The sequence below is a fragment of the Mycetomoellerius zeteki genome, unplaced genomic scaffold, assembly GCF_001594055.1.
Source record: "Mycetomoellerius zeteki isolate Tzet28-1 unplaced genomic scaffold, Tzet1.0 scaffold487, whole genome shotgun sequence".
In the NCBI taxonomy this organism is placed as follows: domain Eukaryota; kingdom Metazoa; phylum Arthropoda; class Insecta; order Hymenoptera; family Formicidae; genus Mycetomoellerius; species Mycetomoellerius zeteki.
This window is the reverse complement of record NW_017257486.1, coordinates 38,273-62,028: the sequence shown is the minus strand read 5'-3', so window position 1 is coordinate 62,028 and position 23,756 is coordinate 38,273. Positions and strand designations below refer to the sequence as shown.

The following is a 23,756-nucleotide window of genomic DNA, read 5'->3' as shown; positions in this document are numbered from 1 at the left end:
TGTGTGTGAATTCACAATTTTTATATGATATATACTGAAAAAAGAGTATGGTGTTAATTAGAGTTCTGATTCACTATTAGTTTTCAAAAAAGCAATCTAATAAACCGAATTTGATTCAATACATTTTCTTGAGTTAAATTGTTTTAATTAAATTAATAACATATTGAATAGGAGTAATAGTGACCTATAGAAATGATTAAAAATAACTTAAATTGAATATAATTTTAACATTAAAACTTTTATTAAACTATGTTGAAAATGGACAAATCAGAATTTTTTGGTTGAATCTGTTATAATTCTAGTTCAGGATATCAATCATGTAACTTTTTCTCTAGAGTGAAAACGTGAAAAGTGAAAATTTTTATGCATTTATGTATGTATGTACATATACTTACATACATATAAAAAATTTTCACTTTTCACGTTCCCGCCCTAGGGAAAAAGTTACATGATCGATACTCAGATAACCAATGTTTTTCTGATTAATATAATCAGAATTTTCTGATTCATTTATTTCAAGAAATTTTTCTCAGTGTTTATACATATATATGTACGCGCGCGCGCGCGCGTGTGTGTGTGTGTGTGTGTGTGTGAAAACTGTGAATTTAAATGAGAATCTTGTTTACCTTGGACTGATCAATACAATTAATCTCGTGTCATGCTTAATGATGTTGACATTATGAAAATTTATTCTCGATTTTAATACAGTTAACATTATGAAATTCAAATTTCAAATAATTGGATGCATTTTGCATGCGTAACATCCGTTACCATTTAGAAACATGAAATGTAAAATATTGCATGTGGAACATTGATAAGTTTTGTTCAATTGAAACTTTTAATATTTCTACCGGCTACAAATGAAAAAATTTCAGTACTTATTTTTTTATGACACTAAATATAATTATTTCTTCTAATTTTTTATTGATATTTAATTGAATAGTTCATTAATTTAAATCTAATTATTAAAAATTGATAAAGATATCAAATAATTCCGAAAGTTCAAATTCAAATCTTTTTTTAATTATTAACTTAATTTAAGAGTTACGATCGCCAATCACGTTATGCCATCGTGACAAGCAATTAGATTTGATCGTGGGTAAGACACCCTGAAGCCGTATAGAGATTTGCAAGCGCGTGAAAGGACCAACTTCATAAAAGAAGCTATTCTCCGCAACATTCGTCATTCCGCGAATTATGTCTGACGAGGATCCGCTCGTCAATCGTTTCCGGTTTTCTTTTGCTAATGATACGAATGCGTCTTCCAAAAGTCATCTTTCATGTATTACGCGGGCGTATTAATCGTGCAGTGAACAAAGTACGCTTTGTACAAGCTAAGCGGATCGGAAGTAGCACGGTAAAGTATATATGTTGCTGTTACAATGAATTTAATTAATGGACGCTCTCAATGGAGCTTAGTGTTTAAGGAATAAAAGGTAGCTGTGGGACGCTTAACAAAACGGCTGTAGGGCGATATCGATCAGCGTCCACCGCAAAATAGCATGAATTAATAAAAGCAATGTCGGCGCGCCGCTTTTATGGCTAAATGGCAAACGCAATTTTCGAGACGGCCTGTTCAAACACAAATGCCCGAAAGCTCCGCAATTTGAAATTTTAATAAATCGTTGATTCGGCTAGTTAAGCCGACCATCACGGCAAATCAGTGATTATCTCAGAGGCAACGTAGTCAAACATAATAGATTAATTGAACGTGATGAACTTGACGCGATATCGCGTAATCATGCGTGATAATGATTTGAAACTGCACTATGTAATGCATCACAGGCTGGGGACTTGAATAACTACGTTCATTTGTATTATGGCTCGTTAAAGTTGAAAGATGACCAAGTCGTACGGGGAATACAAACATCGCAGATCTCTAATAACGAATTGTGCTTTACGGAAGACACATGACTCATGAATTTAAGCCATGTCAATTATTATCATGGCAACACTAGTAGCAGCAGAATAACTAATTAGATGTATTTGTAATGAGTAATCTGTTAGTAATGAAGAATTATTTCATTGTAGAATTGTTCTAAAAATAAACGTATTAATAAATAGACGATTAATCACGTTTAAGATAAACACAATTTGATAAGTATTATAAAATATCATTATGCTAAAAATATTATGGAAAATAAATACAAGTTAATTAAAGATCGTATTTATAGTACACTCAAAGAAAAAGACAGAGTGCCCTTACAAAAATCTAATACTGAAAGACAGTAATTAATTATTTATTTTAAGTATAAGCACTGTTGTTCAGTACTTTTAATACTCCAAATAAGTAATTAATTACTGTCTTCCAATAATAAATTGGCCAATGTTAGATTATTCCTGTAAGGGTGATGAACTATAAAGTGACAACTGTACAAGTTTAATATGTAGAATTAATGTACATAGTTAAATAAATTATTTTATTTATTGCAACTATTTTAGTTGTGACAACTATCATATAAAATAGCTTATTAAACTACATATATTAATTCTACGTATAAAATTTGCACAGCTGTCATCTTTATAGTTGCCATCACTATATTTTTTTTATAGATGATTTCTTAAGTTTTATATTATTTCTAAGAGAAATAATGTAAAACTGAATATTGAAGATGTGTTGTTGATTGATAGAATGGAAAAGAATGTCCTTGCGTTGGCAATATTGCAGGAAGTAAAAATACAGTTCAATTAATTGCAGGCTTTAACGCATGTAATTAATCATAGGCGCAATTTGTTAAAGGTGACGTATTACAAAATTTAAATATACATGACAGAAAAAGAAAAGATGATTTAAATTTATTACATGTCTACTGGGAAAAATGAAATATGAGCGAGTGTAAAGATGCATCGTGGATTGTTATACATATAAATGTGCAATAACTAAAAAAAATCTTATCGTATTAGAGATAAAATACAACGATAATAATGAAATACTTTAATATGAAAAACGTACAGATGAAAATTAATTAATCACAGAGAAAATTAATTACATATTTCTAATAAATTTGCTAAATATGGAATATAGATTCAGGTGTATCATGGGTCGACGTGTTGAGTGCCCAAACTATTAATTATTTCACTAATTACGGGCGTGCTGTGACACTCAGTGTAAACTCACCCACGCGAGCATTCGGGGGTAGGGATATAATAGAGGGTACAAGTTTGACCGTGCATCATATATGCATCAGTTTTCATGCGTGTATACATGCGAAGCAGTAGCTCATCGCAGCCATCATAATTCTACCGCCATCCGAGCTCTATATAATTTCAATGTGAAATTTACGATTAATGGATACACAAGCTAGATGAAATCGTGAAAGTGAATATCGATCGTGAAATCTATTACAAATCCTACTAAAAAAGCAAGAGTCAGACCACGTGGTAAGGAATACAACGATATAAATAAAATTCTCATGAAAGTGCTTAGTTGAAGCAATGTTTAAAAGATATAGGTATTACAAATATTTTCGAAACAATGAAAAAATTATGAAAAATGACATTTTATTTAAAGAGCACATTTAAAAATAATATAAAAGCTCCTCTCTCTTAGCAACGATTAGAACCTAAAAATTATTTCAATGAAAAACGAAAGTGTACTTTAATGGAAATATAATTAAAAAGTAATAACAAAACCTCGATTTTTTTATATAAATATTTTAAATGCTCAAGATAATTTATGTAAAAGTTTTATTGAAGTTTCATTGAAAGATTAATTTTTCTGTAAATAAATAAAATTCATTTCTTTGTTTATTTACAGAACAACTATCCCCTGTATTGTATTGAAATTTTGCATAAATCGCTTTGAATCTACTTAAGTATTTGTACAAAAAAAAATTGATATTTTTCATTGATTTTTTAAATAATTTCATTTTTAATAACAAAAAATAAATGAACTACAAAATATGTTGTTAAATAAAAATATAATGTTATTTACACAACTTTTATGTATACGTATATAATTTATTTAAAACACAAGCATTAACATTTTCAATTTTAATTTACTTTGCAGGAACTGTACAGATGATTAAGTAAACTTGGTTATTTTTTATCGTTTGCCGGAGATTATAATTATATTTAATGACGATTAAATTTATTGCGGGAATTAAGTGGAACGCTGATATACACACGAGAAGTATTTCACTTTCATCATTTTCTTAATGTAAAAACTCGTGGTTGTTTAAGTATCTCACTGCGTCCTCCCGCAACGGTACATTTTATGATACACACGATACGACGATACTCTTCGAGATTTCAAGGAGCATAAAATTCTCAAATTTCTCACACATCGAATTTCTTGTACATCGAATTTCATGACGGGACGCTTCCGTATCCGGAGCGCGTGATAGACGGAACGGATCGCACTACGTACCGACAGTACAGAAGATGAATCTCTCGGGCGCTGTGCTCTGCAATTTCCGGCCCCACGGGGTCGTGCACTGTCCGGTCTTTCTCGTCGTCTTGCATCGTCCGCCTCGTCGAGTCGGCGTTCTAGAAACTTACAGCTACCTACATGCACGCATTTCACGAGCGCCGATTTCGAAAGCCGGTCGAAGCGGATTGGCACGAGTCCCGACCTAGTTCTTCCAACTATTCAACCATAATCGGATGCACTGAGCGCGGAATATGCATGCGCACATATGCGGTACGCGCTCCGACTCCGTATGTGGTTGCAATAACGTCGCGAAGATTATCCGAGAGACTTGCACGTATCCTTCTTTTTATGTTTAACACGTATGCATTCAAAGCTCTTGTTAAAAAAAGAAAAAATAAATGTTTCATTTTGCAAATAATCATTATAACTTGTTTAATCTTCTTTCATTTATATTCGGATAAATTATTTTTTCTAAATATTATATATATTTTTTATACATTAGATATATGTATCTTTTACTTCAACATTATTCATTATTCATGTTCAGACTTTTACCGTTTTAATTTATTTTATTAGCATCTTATAACTATGGATAAATGCATATCTTAAGGCAATCATATTTCATTACACCGTCTTGATTATTTTTTGCTTGTCTGGTATAGTGATGTCTATTGATTATAGTAATCAGAGTGTAAGTCTTGACCAAGTGTCTTAATCACGGATCACTTGGGTCACGGATCGTATAATCTCAATTTATTATAAATTTCTCGCGATCATAAAATATTATGGATCTACATACAGAAAAATAAATGATAGTTTGATAAAGAAGGAAAAAAAACAAGAAAAATTCGCTCAATTACAAATGTATTGAAACGTAATTATGATCAACCTCTTTTCCGTTTCGCAAAATTTATTTATGGGAGAGTCCTGCTGGAGACAGTAATTATATATTAACATTATATATTATATATTAACATTCTTACGATCCCTTTTCTACGAAATGAAAAAAATCGCTTCTCCATTGTCGCTGCGAGAATCGAACATTGTTAATCGCAAATTATGTAACGTAATTACTATTATATTATGCCACGCGATTATATGAACTCGCACGATCGATTTCATAATTGTTTCAAGAATCAAACAGATTTAATCGCGCGTGTTCTATCAGCACAATTTTATATAAATAATAAAAAAAGGAAAAAAACAATTTTAATTTATCAATTGAAAATGTCACAGTTTTATCAACTGCAGAAAAAATATCCTGATTATATTTTTTATTCAGAAAGAATAAAATATTTTCAGATCTTCTTCCATCGTCTATTCATAATCTAACGATTTCCCAATTGCAGTTTGCCCGCAATTACAATCTCCGTTCTCCATTCGCGTTTGCGAAATCGTGCTCGACTCGCGATTATGCATCGCCGTTTTGTGACCCTATGTAGCACAAGATGTTTCTGTGGCGATTTATCGTTTCAAATCGAGTCTAACAATAACGGTCGAAAGATATCGGAGGAATTCGGATCATACGACTGTGTTCATTCGTTGCTTTACAGATGGATTCTGACAATAGCGATTAAGATCAGCTGAGATTCACACGGTTTCGCGACGCTGTCAATTGCAGCAATTTTCTTAGCAGAGTAAACGAGGCGTGAATTCAAGGACAAAGTCGGCAGAATGTCATTCTTGTGTTACAAATTTCATACTAATGTTGAAGTATGGATTTACATACTCGGAAAGAATGATTTTGTTGAAGTATTTAAAAATTTAGGTAGATACAGATATGAAAATAATTTTGTTGGACCATCAAAATAATTATGTATTATGCTTAAACTGATTGAAGAATGGTTGCTAGAATGTTAAAACTTTTTGCAGTAGTACTCTCATCATGCTTAAGTTTCCTATGTAATTATTTTGATGGTTCAACAAATTTATTTTTTCACATCTGTATCTAGCTAAATTTTTAGATAAGTCAGTAAAACTGTTCTCTCTGTGTAACTGTTAAATTTTACACTGATTTTATGTAACAATTACGTTCTGTTACTTTAATTTTAATAACAATGATTGTATACTGTATTAAAGAATTTTTGCAGAACATATGATAAAATTGCATGATAAGAAAGTGGTAATCACATATATTTTATAAAAATGAACACTGTTGAGTAATTATAGATAGCTTTAACAAATTTTAAATGCATGAAGAGTCTAAAGGTTATGGTACACAAAATATTTAAGCAGAAAATAAATCAATATTTTAGATTTGCTACTATTTACGTTATTGACTTATATCTCTATAACTGTAGTGCATATTGGTTATATGATTATATCTAACTACCTTATGTTTTATGTGTAACTTTAAATAGCTTTAAGTTGGGAATAACTTTCGCAATGTATAAAATGTTCCAGACATTTCAAAATGTTATTTCTAATGTTGACGGCGTGTCTTCTCGCCGTTACTCACGCCGGATGTCCCATGAGGCCAACGGTGGAACAAACTTCCGCGAGCAGGACAGCAGGCGATGGTGGTTACAGGATTCTTATCAGCGGACAGAATGGATACATTCCAAATGCAATTCATACAATTAGTTTGCAAGGTTGTGTATATTTAAAAGATTATCTAAAAAAATTAGTAAGATATAGGAGACGGAAGAAAGATTTCGATAAACGCAAAAAATAAAAAAATTTGTGAATTGTTTTTATAATTGTTTTTATAATTGATATTTTAGGATCACAAACACACGAAAGACTGCAACAATTCACGCGCTTCACGCTCACGGTGACTTCGCAGCATGCGCCGAATAATCCTTTGGCTCATGTCGGTTACTTCCAACTGTTTCCGGATTCCTTGACTACCTTTAACGAGGATTGCATTAACACGATCTCCGAGGCGACCGATTACCCGAAGTCTGAAGTGCGAATACAACCCAGACAGCACACAATATTTATAAAATATTTACAAAATATTTATAAACATTTATAAGATATATTTTAAATATTTTGTAAATATTTTTGTGGTCTTAGATTGCACAGATCATAAATATTTATTATAAATATTATGAAATATTTATTGTAAATGTTATAATAAATGTTATGAAAATTATATAAAATATATATGAAATATCTATATAACATTTCAAAAAATGAATATTAAAATATTTATCATAAATATTCTGTGCTATTTGGAAAGCAAATATGTGTGACTCTTTTAAAAAATTGTAGAAAAATAAAAAAGAAATTAATATACTTTTATTAATATACTTTATTAATATATCTTTCTTATAAATATATTTTTTTACTAATATGTAAAATATTCTCAGATTTTCCGTATAAACCTTTATAGTATATTTGAGCTGAAATAAGAAAAAATGTTATATAAACATATATGTATTAAAACTATTTATTAAAAAGTTGTAGTAATATATATGAAATCTACAAGAAACAATTTTTTACGAGTCTAAGTTTTACCCATGTCAATACAAGCTTGGTATCAATGTAATGGATTGACGAAGATACATTTACTAGAAGCGACATTTTCCATTTTTGTTTCAATCAATGTGTAGTCATATGAAAATCCATATACTGTTCGAAAAAGTTTTTCTACGTCAGTTCAATTGTAGTGTATGGGCGAGCATGTATAAACATTTAAATGAAATAATCTCTTGCAGATTTCTGTAACGCATATTATTCTGCAGCATATTTTTGTAACTTTCATAACTTAAAGCATTTTAGGATCTATACATATATGGTATATTTTTTTTCTTAATTATTTCAGCTTATAGAATATACTGTTGAAGTCTGTACGTAAAATATCTGGGAATATCTTATATATTAATAAAAAATATTAGTAAAAATGTATTAATTTCTTTTTTACTTTTCTATTTATTTAATAATTTATCCGTGAAAGCCTAAAAAGTGTTAATAATTTATTTTCTTGACAGATCCAAGTAATGTGGCGGGCACCGCAAGCTGGCTCCGGATGCATCATTTTCACCGCGATGATTTTGGAGAACAACGTACGATGGTACGCGGAAGATGGTGCTCTCATTAAGACTGTTTGTGAATTGACAAACACGGGAGTCGACAGTTTAAACGAAACCAGATGTTGCGCGTGCGACGAAGCAAAGTACTCGGTAAGATATAAAATTTCGACAAATTTGACAGAAATGTAAAAATTAACATAAAAATTTTATATCTTTTCAAATTTTATAAGTAGTATAATTTTTGTTTTTATTTTAATTTATATGCCGACGTTACGATGGCAAATGCATAAGATGCAATCAATCTTATTTTTTCAGCTAACTATGGAGGGCATTTGGTCGAATAGAACGCACCCGAAAGACTTCCCATTTTCTGCCTGGTTGACTCATTTTAGTGACGTCATCGGTGCATCACACGAGCCAAAATTTTCCTTCTGGGGTAGAGATCATGTCGCGACGGATGGTTTTCGACAATTAGCTGAGTGGGGATCCGCGACGGGCGTGGAAGCGGAATTGAGAGAGAAAGCCAGGCACCTTAGGACGCTTATTAAAGCTGCCGGTCTATGGTATCCTAATGTTAATACAAATACAACGACGAGCTTTAGGTAAACATAGTTCGCTTATGAAATATGCATTTAGCAATATATTAAAATCATTTGGTTTCGATAACTGTATAATGAAATATATATAATTAGTAAATTTTATATTTTAAATAAATTACTTCAAAAGAGTATTGTCAAAAAAGTTTGGATAGTAAAAACGAAACAATTGAACACCCGTCGCGATTATACACTTTTTAAATGTCTATATTGAATTAAGACATTGATTTTTAATATTTTCCTTAAAAATAATAACAAATTTTTCAACAATTTAAATACGTCAAGTTCAATCTTAATATCTTATAATCTCGAATAATCTTTAATTTTTTAAACTATCGATTTTATTTTCACTTCTCAGGGTAGATCGAGGACACCCTTTTCTCTCGGTGGCTTCGATGCTGGGTCCTTCTCCCGACTGGGTGGTAGGAGTGAACAAATTGAATCTTTGTCAGAAGGACTGCACCTGGACGAAAAGTATGATAATAGATCTTTATCCTTGGGACGCCGGCACCGACAACGGCATTAGTTATATGTCGCCAAACTCCGAGACGAAACCGCGCGAAAAAATGAAACCGATAACGACACTTTATCCAGAGGACCCGCGATCACCGTTTTATGATCCGTCTGGTAGGCCCATGCAACCACTGGCCAGACTGTATTTAAATCGGGAGAAAATTATTCCACGCGGATGCAGCGAGGAACTTCTGCAGCAGCAAGTAACTGATTTGGAAGTGGCCGAAAATACTGAGGATACGTCGAGACGTACGCATGTTATGTCATATTTTTAACAGTCGATCTTTTTTGAAAAGCACTCAGAGAAAAACATAGTGATGACAACTATAAAGGTGATAAGTTTTATATATGGGATGTACACATAGTTGAATAAACTATTTTATAGTTGTAATAACTATAAAAGTTTCTATATTAATCTTTATATTAATTCTACATACAAAATTTATATAATTGTCGTCTGTCTTTTTCTCTGAGTGCAGTCTCAGAGGAACTTAGAAATAATTCTTGTTAGTGCTTTATCATCCACGATATTTTAATGACATTGTCAAGTCAATAGAGATTTTGAGTTTACTCTTCATTAAAGTTTGAGTTCATTAAAGTGAACTTCATCTTGGTAATTTAATTTCATTTTACTTTGAATTTTAAGCGGAATGCCAGACGACGGATTATTCGCCGTGGTCGTCGTGTTCAGTGACCTGCGGTAAAGGCTTAAGGATGCGCACGAGATCGTATAGAATACCGGAGAAAGCTACTATGTTCAACTGTAACAGACAGTTGGTTTCGAAGGAGATGTGTGTCGCGTCTATTCCTGAATGCTCGTGAGTACGTTCACGGTTCCTTTGTCGCGTTTTAATGAAGATTGAAAAACTGTCGAAGCCCAATAAGGATGAAATTGACGCGAATATAATATGTATTTCATGGATCAGCCGCTAAATAAATTTGATTCTTTACGCATACGTGAGATTGATATATTATTTCAGGGGAGAGGAGGAGAGTGAAGATGATATAATTTCGTCGCAGAGCGATCCACTTTGCGAAATCACCGAATGGAGCGAATGGTCCGAGTGTTCGAACACGTGCGGGATCGGTTTGAAAATGCGAACAAGGAGGTTCCGCGACCGTCGCGGACGCAAACGGTGCCCGCTTGTGTCGCTCGTCGAGAAGGAGAAATGCATGGAACCACCGTGCCAGGCGGGAACGGAAGAGTTGCTCGATCCTGTGTGCAAGGTACGAATTTTCAAAATCTATTTTGCCGCACTTAGAGAAAAATATAATAATGGCAATTATAAAGGTGTCAACTATACAATTTTTATATGTAGAATTAATGCATATGTTGAATAAACCATGTATTTTATAGTTATTACAAACGTAATTATTTTGTTTAACTATACGAATTCTTCGTATAAGATTTGAATAGTTGTCACCTTTATAGTTGCTATATCTTTCCCTTGAGACAAAATAAAGATTCATCGTATAATATTAATATAATATGTAATATGTAATTAATTATAATAATTTACACAGTTCGATAACGATTTAAGGTGACGGATTGGTCCGATTGGTCGCCATGTAGTGCTTCTTGTGGCAAAGGAGTGAAACTGAGAACCAGACTGCTGATAGTCGACCCATCGCTGCAAGCGGAATGCTCCTCGCGCGTGGAATTACTCCAGCAAAGGCCGTGTCTCGTTCAATCGGACTGTACATTTGACATGGCAACGGCAAAAGGTAAAAAACATCAGAAACTTGAATGTTTAAAAAACAAGGCTTTTTCCTTCGACAGTTAAGATTAACTCTCCGGAACTGACGCTAAAATCTGTGACACAGTTACTGACGTAGGGTTCGTAAGAACCATTTAATTTGTATTGATTGAAAGACATTAATTAATTTCAAGGAACCTGATATAATTCGTGTAAAAAAGAATGACTAAATTTATTTTAATAAGAATAATACAAATTTATAAATGTAACATAAAGAAAATTGAATTATTTGACATTTTTGCGTAAAACGGCAATACCATAATAGTAGATACAAGAATTAAGAATTAACAATAAATTTAAATATAATAATGTATTTTTTATCTAATATTATTTCACAAAAAAAACTGATTACTTTTATTCATCATCAGTATGTTATTAAAATAATCAGGAGGGTCCAATGAACTCACCGTTATCTCCGGAGAGATATAATTGAGTGGATCCAACAAGCTCCCCAGCTCCGGAGAGTTAATCTTTGCAACATGCATCAATTTTTGCAGTAAATTCAGAAAAGTGTTACATCTCTTTTTACAGTCGTGTGTATGGAGGATGCAGATCCTGGCCCGTGCAGGGGTTACTTCCAGAGGTGGGCTTTCAACCCGCGGAAATTAATGTGTGTACCTTTTGCATACGGCGGATGCCGTGGCAACCGGAATAATTTCCTAACGGCGGACGAGTGTAGCAATACTTGTGATATTGTAAGTGACAACGTTTCATCAAAAGTCAACACGCGCGAACGGGATGGAAGTGTCATCTCAATTCTCGTTCTCAGGTGCGAGTTGCTCTTACTGGCCAGGCCTTTAACGAGACCATAAACCGAGATCAAACACCTACCGACTCGTTGACTCCTCCTCCGCCACCTCCTCCCGTGGATTGTGTGGTGACTCGTTGGTCAAATTGGTCGCCGTGTAGTGTCACTTGCGGCGTTGGTCGCGTCACAAGTTACCGAACGATCGAGGTAAGCTAATTGGCCGCGGGCTGTTACGTGCGTTATTAGTATTTGCGGAATTTGCGGTATACGTGGCTCGCTGGAATAACATAAACTGTTGTGCCAGTATTATTAACGAAGTACGACGAAGCTTTTATACATACATAACACTGTTACGAGACCTTTCCTAATAATATCATATCGGTCTACGCAATTAGCAAGAAGCTGCAAATGGTGGGCGTCCCTGTCCGAAGAAGCTGCATCGTCGTTATCGTTGCGAGCTGGCTCCGTGCGAATGACAAATCAACAAGACGCTCTTTACTCGATGACATTTAAATTAGGATATACGTAGTAAATTAAGGAATATACTCAGGCACAGAATCTGTCAAAAAAAGATAGTTTAATTACATCTGCAAAGAGGTAAATCTCTGTAAATTTTTAATCTTATTGTTAGAACGTACGAGACCTAAGCCATATACACGAATGCATAACGTGGATTATTGTGTCCCGTGCGCAATTTGATTATTTTTTATATTTCTCCGCTCCCGATGCTTTTTCTGTATGCCAAAAAGCTTTACGGTAACGAAAATTAATTTGATTAAAAATGTTTAAGTATCAAAAACCATTTTGGATTATCGTGTGTATTGCGAATGAAATATTTTAATGACTTTACACATTCCACTTTACGAAGAGATCCACGTTGAACATTCAAATTAATATTAATCGATGCCTTCATAGACTATCAATGTGTTTTACTGCCAGTCCTCTATTGCCAATATTTGTCGCCTTTTAAAGTAATCGCATTACAAATATTCCATGCTGTATTCTTTTTACAAAGTGCTGGATACGAAATAAACGGATTATCAGAATGATATTTTATTAATTGTTATTTGGTTTATATCGCCTGCTAACTCCCATCGAATTTCAATCGATACTACAAAACGCGGAGTCGATATAATCGCTTTATATCGGATGGAACGTTTGTCTCTAATAACATATCCGTTCAAATTTAATGTATCTGAATCCCGTCGTTTGCAAATTAATCGCATCCATCAAACGAGGCGGTTAACCATTATATTAAATTTGTGGTGTTGCACGGCGGAAAAAAACAAAGAGCCTTTTTGGACAATTTGCTAACGTTTTGACACAAATAGAAAACGCGGAAATTAAATTCGAAGCTGGATAGCCAATTTATTCCCACCTCTCGTTATTTTCGCGTTTTAGCTGTACGTTTTTGAAATGATACGTCGCCTCGAGCAACATACGAATTGCTCGAACGATTAATGCCACAAGTGTCGCGCCTGTTATTCTTATGTTCCGACGTATAAATTTCTTACGTAGAAATTCATGCGTCCATAATTCACTACGGATTCTGAATTGCGATCAGCTGTCTTTGGAAGATGTCCAAAGTCGCATGCAACTCCAAGAAGTCTTTTGACGCCGTAGCGGTTTTCTATTATTTCTCGTATGTTTTCGCGCATGAAGTCGCATGTGACGTAGAAACACGAACAAATGGAACTACTTCATGCATCTGTAATCGTAAGAAAATTCGATTGGATTCGCAGGACTGTCGTTTTATTCAAATAATTCCGTTTTATTGTAATAATTTCGCGCTTTATCTCGCGCTTATTGAAATCAGTTGGTTCCACTTGCGTTTTATTCGCTTGTTTTCCTTTTCTTTCAGAACAAACACTCGCTACTTATCACCAATTGGGAAATCTAACTTCACACAGTTACATTAATAATCTCATATAAATAATACACGTAGGTGGTATAATGACTAAATCACTGTACATCTACCAAGAACGCCAAACCGTCATATTATGTTTCTGAGATTATACATTAGAGGTGTGCAAATAGTTCGAAATAGAATCGAATACTATCAAATTTTAAAATCAAATTTTACTGAATTCGATTTGATTCGTTTTCGAATCTGAGAGATTCAAAATCGAATAAATTCGAAATTTCGAATCGTCGGTGGTTTGATTTCGAATTAATCGCTTATTTTATTTGTTTCATTTATGCACAGCTCTCTTAAATTAAACGTGATTTATTTTCTCGTTTATTTGAAAAACCTGAAAATACTTTATTACTTTTAAATTAGCTTTTAATGTAAATCCGAGAAATTTGATTTGAAATCGATTCGTTTCCGAACATGTTATCAAAGATTAAATTTGATTCGATTCGACCTCATAAATGCCAGGGAATGGAAAGTTACTTTTTAAAAGTAACAAGTTACCGTTACTAGTTACCGATTTATAAAAGTAACTCGTTACAGTTACCGTTACTTGAGAAAATAACTTTTCGTCACTTTTCCATTACTTTTTAAAAATCGATGATCATCAATCACAGCGAACGGGCCTAAGAGCTTTCTAGTCTCAAGTGCTATGAGTGCTTGTGTCCAATCATACCGTACTACCGTGTCCAATCGTGTGCAAAGTAACGATAAAAATAACTGTAAAATTCGTTACCGTTACCAAAAAAATATAACTTTCTTACCATTACAGTTACCAAAGAAAAAAAGTAACGCAGTTACCAGTAAAGTTACCAAAAAAGTAACTTGTAACTGTAACTTCGTTATAAGTAACGAGTTATTTCCATTCTCTGACAAATACTACATTCATACATTTCTATTATATACTAGCTCTCTATGCAATTAAACAATAAAATTTTCTTTTATAGTATAATATAGGATTTTTCAATTAGTGTGCCGCAATATACTAGTGTATCATAAAGGATCTTCAAGTATGCCGCGAAAAGATGAAAAAAGTATATAAATTTAAAAATAAGTGAAAAAGCGAGTGAGGTGCAAAGTAAAAAGTATTGTAAAAAATTACTTAAATTATATTGTGTTTACTTTAACCTTACATTTTAACCAAAATGATATAATTCATTGCTATAAAGTCACTTTCATAATACAATAAAACAAAAACTTTGGAATTTTATTTTTTATTTTTATGTACTGTTTTGGAGGTATCTGGTAACATATCTAAGCTGAGCATCGAAATCTGCATTTAATATTGTACCTCAATGAGTTTGGATCGTTATTTAATGTGCCGCGAATTCAACGAAAAATGCTGATGTAATGCAGCATGCAACTTCTTAAATTCATCACATAACTCTCATTTAAAATTTACCTTTGCTTAAATCGCTTAATTATTTCGCTTAATTAACTCGTTCAGATCCTGTTGACCCTGTTTCATTTAAAGAAATATTACTTCGGCGGTTTGACCCGCCTGGTAAATATATAGTGCTTCTCTCAATAATGACTATATATCTCTTATGCTGTTATCGAGATCACGAGAAAATCGATGAAGAATAGGGGGACGAAGCGAGCGAGCAATTGGACAGTGCCCTCAGGGCGACTTGCTCCTCAGGAACTTACCTGTGGTGCTGATCGCGCGGTTCGTTTGACATTAATGATAGTAATAATTGTTATTAACGTACATACACGTAATATCTAGGAAATAGTACGTAATATCTAGGACTCTCGTTCCTTTAGGCCACTACTCGACTATGTACTACCGGCGGGTTCTTTGGTCGTGCCACTTGTACCTGCTCTTCTGTGCCTCGCGAGAATCGATTCGGTTGCTCGCCGATTTAACCTGGTGTAACAAAAGATTTAGCCATTCGATAGTCTAAATATAGACGAAGAGTTACGCGTTGGATCGTTAAAAGACGACTCGTCAACAATTACGTGCTTGTAATTAACGAGCGATTAATTCTCGAAAATTTTGCGGAAATTTGAGACTTTAAAGATCCAGCCGCCTCTCTTTCACGCAATCTATTGTGCATATCTTACGGAGAAAAGTTATTGTATAATTGATTCTTTCAATATACCGCGCGTTTGTGGCCGTTCTAAACTATTATAGAATAAAAAATAATAGAAATCGTTTATTGGCAATGACTGATTATCGATTAGTTCACGTGACTAGAGTGGGATAAGTATATGGAAAAAATTAAAAGTATTGAAGAAACGATCGCTTGAAAAGAGCTAAGAGATTACGAGATTCGCTTTTCAGTAGACCAGCTCTCTGAAGATGCAATAGATTCAACATCTGTTTCAAGTAACGCACAATTCGTCGCGTCCCTCGACAGTTAATTTATAAGATAATATAACCATGTTTTTTTCATCCTTCTGTTACGAGATCTGACTGACTAGTGATCTGTTGACTAGGCTTATTTGCCACCGACTCACACGTGCCATTTCCGTTCTGGCAGTAGTAATAATAGTAGTAATTCTCAGTACAATCTACCGTCGATCGTTGCTCAAAGACTGCCGCGAGAAGGTACTGCGATCAATCATATATGATATTCCATCATCCCAACTAATTTAAAAAATAATTGAATAGTAGTAATACAAACGACATAAAATTTGATCTTGTATACAACTGCTGCTCGAGAAAATTTAAATTGAGAAAGATAAAAATATAAATTTACAACAGTCATAGAAACGCTCCTTCACGTGTATAAAATTAAGAATATAAAAATAAATATATACAAAATATAAGTAATAAATATGACATACAATAATCTTGAAGTGAAATTTTGAGCCGTTATTTCATTGAAGGAAGTATTCGTAGTAAAAGGATTGGTGAAGGGAAGAGGACGAGATCCTAATGAAAGATAGGATTTTTTCGAGATTTCCGATCGACGTCGCTCTACGTTTAATCGGCATGGCGCGTCGCGTCGCGAGAAAGGCATCATTGTGCGTCTGCCGGCGTCGAGACGGTCGTGCCGCATACGTGCATGCGTGCACGATCGTCGTCGACGTCGTTCTAGCCTCATGGCCGTTGTAAACGAAGCTCGTAGCTGAGTTCCGATTGATGCTTCCTGTGTCAGCTGGTCGGCCGCCGCCCGTTGGCGACATATCCGTTTCCTCAGAGCCAGCCGGCGGACACGTCATGGCCGGAAATCGGCTCGATGCCGGGAAGACGTTGCAGCTGTGTCGCCGATCCGTTTCGCTTTGCCGTGATCGACGTCGAGCCACTTGCCACTACGCTCTCTTCGGTGGTCGACGGTGTCAGTGGAACGATAATACCTAAAAAAAAAGAAACAAGGATGGCTACACATTGTACATATATAAATTTCTTTCTTGTTTATAAATATCGCACTTAACAAAAAAACGTTTAATAATATTATATAAATTCTGAGATCAAAAATAAAAAGATTCAAAATGTCAAATTTAACACAGTAAATATAATTTCTAAAAAATTATCTCTTTATCATATAAAACACGGTTTTAGAAAATTTTTATTGCGAAATAATATTAAGTTCCTGGTTTCAAAAACCCTTATAAAACAAGGTTATCTTTAAGTTTCTTTGTTAAAAGATTCCCATCCTTAGAGGATTAAATTTATAATTAATAAAAAACTGTATAGACATTTCCAAGTTTAAATAACCATTTTTAATGTGCCTACATATACCTTGTTACTCTAATTTATAATATGTTCTAGTTATGAGCTCAAATAATTACTCGAAGCAAGTGGCGAAGAGATAATGCATGATAGTTATAAGCACGATAACGCACGTCATAATTGGTTCATCCTACACCTGTATGCTCTCGTGAAACAACATCCCATGCAATAATATCAGTTCACCTTGCTGCGCGTTAATGTGCTCGCTGATGGCGATTTCGACGACATCGAGACTGGGTTGCTGGCTCTGCGTAACCTCGTGCCGTCGAGACGTCGTTATTAACGAATGCGGCATTAATTCCGGACCTCGAGTGGGCACGCTGCTGGCGCGTTGCAGCTGTTTCTTCGAGGAGATCCTGGCCGCCAGGACGGTGGCAACCGAAGACGTCGTGCTCGAGTCTGCGGGATTCGTGTTGGTGCTGCTAGTCATCGCAGGCGTAGATGACCTCGAGGCGGAGAACTTTTTGCGCTTCTTCCTCAGGGCGGCCAAAGCCGGGCCCAGGCCGTGGGTAAACATGTGATGCGCCTCTTGATGCTGTGCCTGATGATGTGCGTGATGAGAATGAGAGTGATGCTGAGAGCTTTGTACATCGTGACTAGCACCCTCCAAGGAGGACTTCGAGTCCGAGGAGCCTTCGGATCGTGAGCCGCCATCCTCGGACGCCGGAGAATATACCGAGTCCTCGGAACGAGATCTACCTGGGAAGAGAAAATGACGTTTGTTTATTTATAAAGTGACTTCATTATTATTCCATTTAAATAAGAGATTAATATGGAAGAGAGAATCATAACTGACGATGTTATTAGAATATCTAATTACTGAGTGTTCAGATTAAATGCCTGTAAATTATTGTGTTAAGATTTTCATGCTCGTTATGTAATTTAAATATTATTATGTATTATGTTTGACTCTCGTTTATTACCGGTTATTATATCGAAATTTTACGTATTTGCGACAGTTTTTCTACTGATTAGTTGTTGTTACGTTATGTTACATCGAATTAAACACTCTTTGTGACTTTGTTTTCCTTTCTCAGCTATTCGAAGATTACTTCTCGATATCGCTTAAACGTCCTTTATCAGTCTTCTCGGAATAAATCATAAAAGCTCATCTCTATCTTTATTCACTATAACACCATTCCGCAATCTTTTTGCGCTTTCGATCTAATTTCGACGTCATCAATTGAACCGTAGATTCTTTACAATTCTACCTCAAATATACAAAATATTAGAAAAATAGGAGACGAAAATACATTGATAACGTATTTTAATTTAATAGTATGAAATTGTTTATTCTATTTTCTTCTTTTTGTTCATTAATATTTAATTTTCGCTCCAGGAACGCTCCAAACTTCAACCACATTAATATATATATATATTAAATATTCAAAATATTTTTAAAAAACTTAAAACTTTAAAACTTTTCAAAAACTTTATAAAAATACAGTTTAAAATCATATTTCATCTTTTTAAATAAAGAGCGTACTAATATCCATTTTATACTTTCGCATTCATTCAACGAATACTATAACGGATATCGAAATAATTGGAGAATCAGTAATATTAAACAATAATATTAAACATCAATATTAAACAAAATATTAATGCGAGAAAATCTTCGACTTACCGATTAGTCTGGAGACTCTTCCAGCTTTCGCAGCTTCGATTAAAGTGCCCCAACGCTTCTTTCGAGAGCTACTTCTGATGCTGTGGCTTTGTCGCGATCCTGTAGCCAGCCCGGGCACGCTATTAGTGCTGGTATGATGTGGGCTCTTCTTCGGGGTTGTGCCTGGTCCAAATATGCCACTCAGGGTCGAGCCAAATAAGTCATGATGAGAATTCTCATGTTGCGCTTGCTGAAGGGACGCGATGAATTCAGCTACGGGCGGTAGGGTGCTGCTTCCGCCCGGTTGTGGCCCGATATTGAAACCCTTCATTAAACGCCGCTCCTTCTGACGGTTTTTCTTGCCACCCGCACCTACGGACAGCTCTTTAAGGCTACCGTCTAGGAAACAAACGAAAAATCGACGAGCAGCCTCAAGCAATCTACTAAAAAAAAAACTCAAAAAAACTTAAATGGCTAAGAAAAAACAAGAGAAAATCTAGAGTTACGTATAATATTCTAATTATAGCTTAACTAAACTATAAATAAATTATATATTAGATTATACAAATTATATAAAACGCCTTGTATGTATATGACACTAGTTTACAAATGAATAATTTTTAGTGTAAGACAAGGAACTTTTTTTAACGCACTTTGAGACGCTGAGTTCAAATTTATTGCCAAAACAATTCTATCAAATCGAATTTTTAAGATAGCATTTCTTTTTGAATAATGTGGATGCAACAAATGATGAGCAAGACAAACATTTTTATCAGGATTTGATGATAATTGAGAAATGTTATAAGGGATATTAAGACAAAAATATGCTAAGTGATTTCTGCTGGACTTTAATACGTGAAAGTTGTATAAAATACAAAGTCATATAAAAATTAAACGCTCAATACTTCTGAATTGTAATTTCAATAAAATTATAATTGGAAAAAAATGTTTTTTTTATAACTCAAAAATTTGATGGAAATATTTCGATGGCAGATGTAGGCTCATCATAAAAAATTAGAAAACAATCTTCGTATGCTCTTGCACACAAAATCTTGTAAACTAGTGTAATGTGTGTTATGTTAATTGTTCAACATATGACAAATAACTGCAACAAATATGGAAATAATATCGAAAATATTAGTTAAATTTTTCTTTATTTTTTAGGATTAACAGATAAGAATGAATAAAATAACTTTTACGCTGTGCTTTCTAAATCCTTCTGAAATTCTTTATCGGCTGCAAAAATTTTTCCCTTTTACAATGTAGTGTATGCAAAAATAAAAATTAACAAAAAATGAAAATAAAAATTTAGTTTTAATATACAAGATTGAAATTAACGATTATAACTATTGGTTCAGCACATAGAAAAAGAGCAAATTAATAAATTAAATTACTACGTGCTCCTCGCCCTGATGAAGTGAACTGCAAGGTTCACGAAACGTTGGCATTCCAAGAATGGATCTGAACACGGAGAAAACCCGCGAAACGCAAGATTGTCACATAGGTAACACCCGTGAAAGCCTCAAGAATATTACTACGATAATATTTATTTATGCAAAATTTGTGCGGATCACGAATAAAAATTATTCTATGTATTTTCTCATTAAGGCGAATTGGAAATTTAATGTGATACAGGGTCATCGGGTAAATTCTTAATTAGAGTAATTAGTCCCGAAAGTTCGGATGAATAATGACGCTTTCTTTAGCTTCAAATTACAAGAGGTTACTTTTGGTTGAATAATACGAGCGTTACTGCAAATAAAATAATGATTGGTATTCCCAAGCAGAATCGCGGAGTTAAATTCGAAGTTTCGACGCTCCACGTGATGCGATTAACAATTTGTGGATTACCAACAACTGCACGCCGTCGTTCGTATAATTCTCATCGTTAACTTGGAAACACATCCGTTTGTCGCCGAATATACTTTTTGTTTAATATCAAAATAATGGGCGCGTTCAAGTTGACAAAGCGACTAGCCTGCTCGCCGAGCAAATAAACATAATTGGTTGTTACTTATAGATCCAACTAGCCACTTTGCCGTCTTGAACTCGCCCAATGTTTAATTGCACACTTTCGAAAGACGAGGGATTAATAATTCCATTCCGCTCGCATATTTTACGAATATTCATTTTCATATTCAATACCCTCTACGACAATATTGTTCTGACTAATAAAAATGAGAATCCGTTCCTTTCAAAGAAAATTGAAAACACCCGCGATCAATATCCGCTGTACATACACACTTGTTTCTTATGGTAGCAAATACTGTGCAACTGAATCAATGCTTTCCCATGCAAGATATATGCAAGGCAATTTATTTTCTTCTCACTTTTCAATTCGACTTACCGGTACCGCTGCTCGCTGCAGTGGAAGTGTTCATGCCGGAATTCTTCAGTATCTCGATGAGCTCGCAACGAAACGCACTGATATCTTGTTTGATCTCGTTCACGTCATCCTCCGTGACACCCTCGCCCTCCGCTTTGCGTTGCTCCACCGTGACATATCGTCTCACCAAATTTCTCATGATACTCTGATATCTAAAGTCCCGCTCGGAAGCTTGTTTGACCTTTCGCTAAGATAAAAACCAGAAATCGAAACCCTTCAACTTCCAAAGTTTTCGTTACAAAGTGCACGTTACGCTTTATATAGTACGCCCCAGATTTGTCGAGCCATTACGGATCACGGATTCTTTGATGTACTAGATTTTCCCTTAGCAAAAATGTCGAACGTTGCTACGATATATGTTTTATCATGCATCTAAAAATAACTAATTATCTGAAAGTATATCTACAAAATATTATATCAAATTGTATAACGATTATAAATAAAAGTTCTTTACACTTAACTTTAAGTTAATAAATCTAAATAACATGTAATATTTGCTGTATTTAAGAAGTTTTTATCTTTAATCGTTTAACAGTTTGATATAAGATTTCTTGTTATTGTTGAGAATTGTTTCTAAGTCCTTCAAGGAATCTGTATAAAATAAAAACTTTGTAAGTCCGAAAAACTTTGTATACTTATATCTTATGCTATATGATCTGTAAATATGTATGTATGGTAACAGAATCGTTGCGACTTATAATGACAAAAACTTTTCTTTGAATTTAATATCCCTTGCAAATTCTAAAAAAAAAAGATGTACGAACTTCTCTTTTGACACTTGAATTTCCGCTCTAAATATTCTTACTACATAAGAACCTAATTTTAAAATCCAAAACGAAGCCGGAGTACCTCGGAGAAATTCGTAAAAAGCATCTTTCATGACAGAATACATATTTCAATATCCTCCAGCATTCACGAATCCCTCGCGATACGCTAGTATTGACATCTTATTCTGTAGCTCCCTTTGAATTGGGCAAGCGATAAAAATTCAGATTCGAAAATTGAAGGTGGCTCGACTCTCCGGGGAATTTTCTTACAAAAGCGACGACGTCGCGGATGCTATTCTAGTCTTGCAAAAATCCAAGAACTGTCGTTCCTACCCTGATTGTTCGCATGTGCTCCTTTTTGGCTGCCCTGCTGTGTCCACTTTTTTCTCTTCGGAGTTGGTATGATGTTAAACGGTGGCGGAACGGTACCGCCTTCCTCGAAATAGCTGATCCAGAGCTTGCTTCTCGCGAACTTCCACTCGACGTCGGCGCGTTCCTAATTACGAGCAGCGAATCATCCCGCTAATTAGTCTCGGCTAATTATAGATGCAAAAGTACGGCGGGGTACGATTTACCGTGTGTTTTCGACGTCGTTTTAGTGTTTCAAGAATCTCGCACTCGTTTTTGCTAATTTTCACAGAGAATAAATGTTGCCTTTATAGTATTATTAATTCATTTAATGCAACATTTAACGTGAATAAAGTTTAGGGATTTATTTTCTCATTTTCTTCGTTTCTCTTGGGTTTTTAGTTAAATTAAACCTCATATATACAATAACGTTTGTAAATAAATTTCGCGGAAGGTGCTGCACTTACCGAGATTAGTTGATAGGAATGATTCATCATGGCAATCAGGAGATTCAGGAGGACGACGATGTTAATAACTGAGTAAGTACCAAACATTAACATGCCCCAGAACCTGGTGAATACCTTGATACCGTCTAGTTCGAAACTGTCGAGATCCACCAGGCCAAAAACTGCCCAGAAGAGCGTTTGTATTGTCTCAAACAGACTACCCAAAATTCATATTATGTATTATCCGAAATAGCAAAAATAAGCACATAAAAATTTAACTTAAAATAATAGAGAAATTCTATATATAGTTATAAAATACAAAATATTTATATCGTAACTATACAATTTACTAAACGAAAATTAAAAGTAAACTGTAAGCTTGTAGACGTTTTGACTTCGAATAATTTGTTTGTATTGAGTTTGTCAATACTCAATTTCATTAATTATCATACTAAAGAGGATTCAAATCTAAAGTCGAAATGTCTGCAGGTTTACAGTTTATTTTTAATTTCGTTTAGTAAACACATCCTAATTTTGTTCACAAATTTAATCATTTTTTATAAATATATATAATTTATGCTCTAACAACCGCGAAGATGCCTCAAATAGACATTTTGTTGCATTAAATAAATTCTTTTCAGTTTTA

The 23,756-nt window shown here is 34.2% G+C and overlaps 2 protein-coding genes across 2 annotated transcripts in view; one reads left to right on the top strand and one right to left on the bottom strand.

Annotated features, from left to right (window-relative positions):
• fat-spondin (extracellular matrix protein f-spondin) overlaps positions 1-14,000 on the top strand; it is a 14,544-nt gene extending 544 nt beyond the window's left edge. The window contains exons 2-12 of the mRNA XM_018455505.1: positions 6,776-6,963; positions 7,096-7,280; positions 8,308-8,499; positions 8,665-8,951; positions 9,304-9,707; positions 10,105-10,276; positions 10,439-10,685; positions 11,000-11,183; positions 11,747-11,910; positions 11,985-12,170; positions 12,359-14,000. Coding sequence (XP_018311007.1) covers positions 6,786-6,963; positions 7,096-7,280; positions 8,308-8,499; positions 8,665-8,951; positions 9,304-9,707; positions 10,105-10,276; positions 10,439-10,685; positions 11,000-11,183; positions 11,747-11,910; positions 11,985-12,170; positions 12,359-12,439 — 2,280 coding nt within the window. The 5' untranslated portion in view covers positions 6,776-6,785 and the 3' untranslated portion in view covers positions 12,440-14,000. The remainder of the gene's footprint in view (positions 1-6,775; positions 6,964-7,095; positions 7,281-8,307; positions 8,500-8,664; positions 8,952-9,303; positions 9,708-10,104; positions 10,277-10,438; positions 10,686-10,999; positions 11,184-11,746; positions 11,911-11,984; positions 12,171-12,358) is intronic.
• A 3,010-nt stretch (positions 14,001-17,010) lies between these two features.
• The window catches only part of Trpgamma (Transient receptor potential cation channel gamma), a 39,896-nt gene continuing 33,150 nt past the window's right edge, over positions 17,011-23,756 (bottom strand). The window contains 7 exon segments of the mRNA XM_018455508.1: positions 17,011-17,181; positions 17,741-18,256; positions 19,185-19,562; positions 21,511-21,736; positions 22,650-22,698; positions 22,700-22,812; positions 23,132-23,327. Coding sequence (XP_018311010.1) covers positions 17,021-17,181; positions 17,741-18,256; positions 19,185-19,562; positions 21,511-21,736; positions 22,650-22,698; positions 22,700-22,812; positions 23,132-23,327 — 1,639 coding nt within the window. The 3' untranslated portion in view covers positions 17,011-17,020.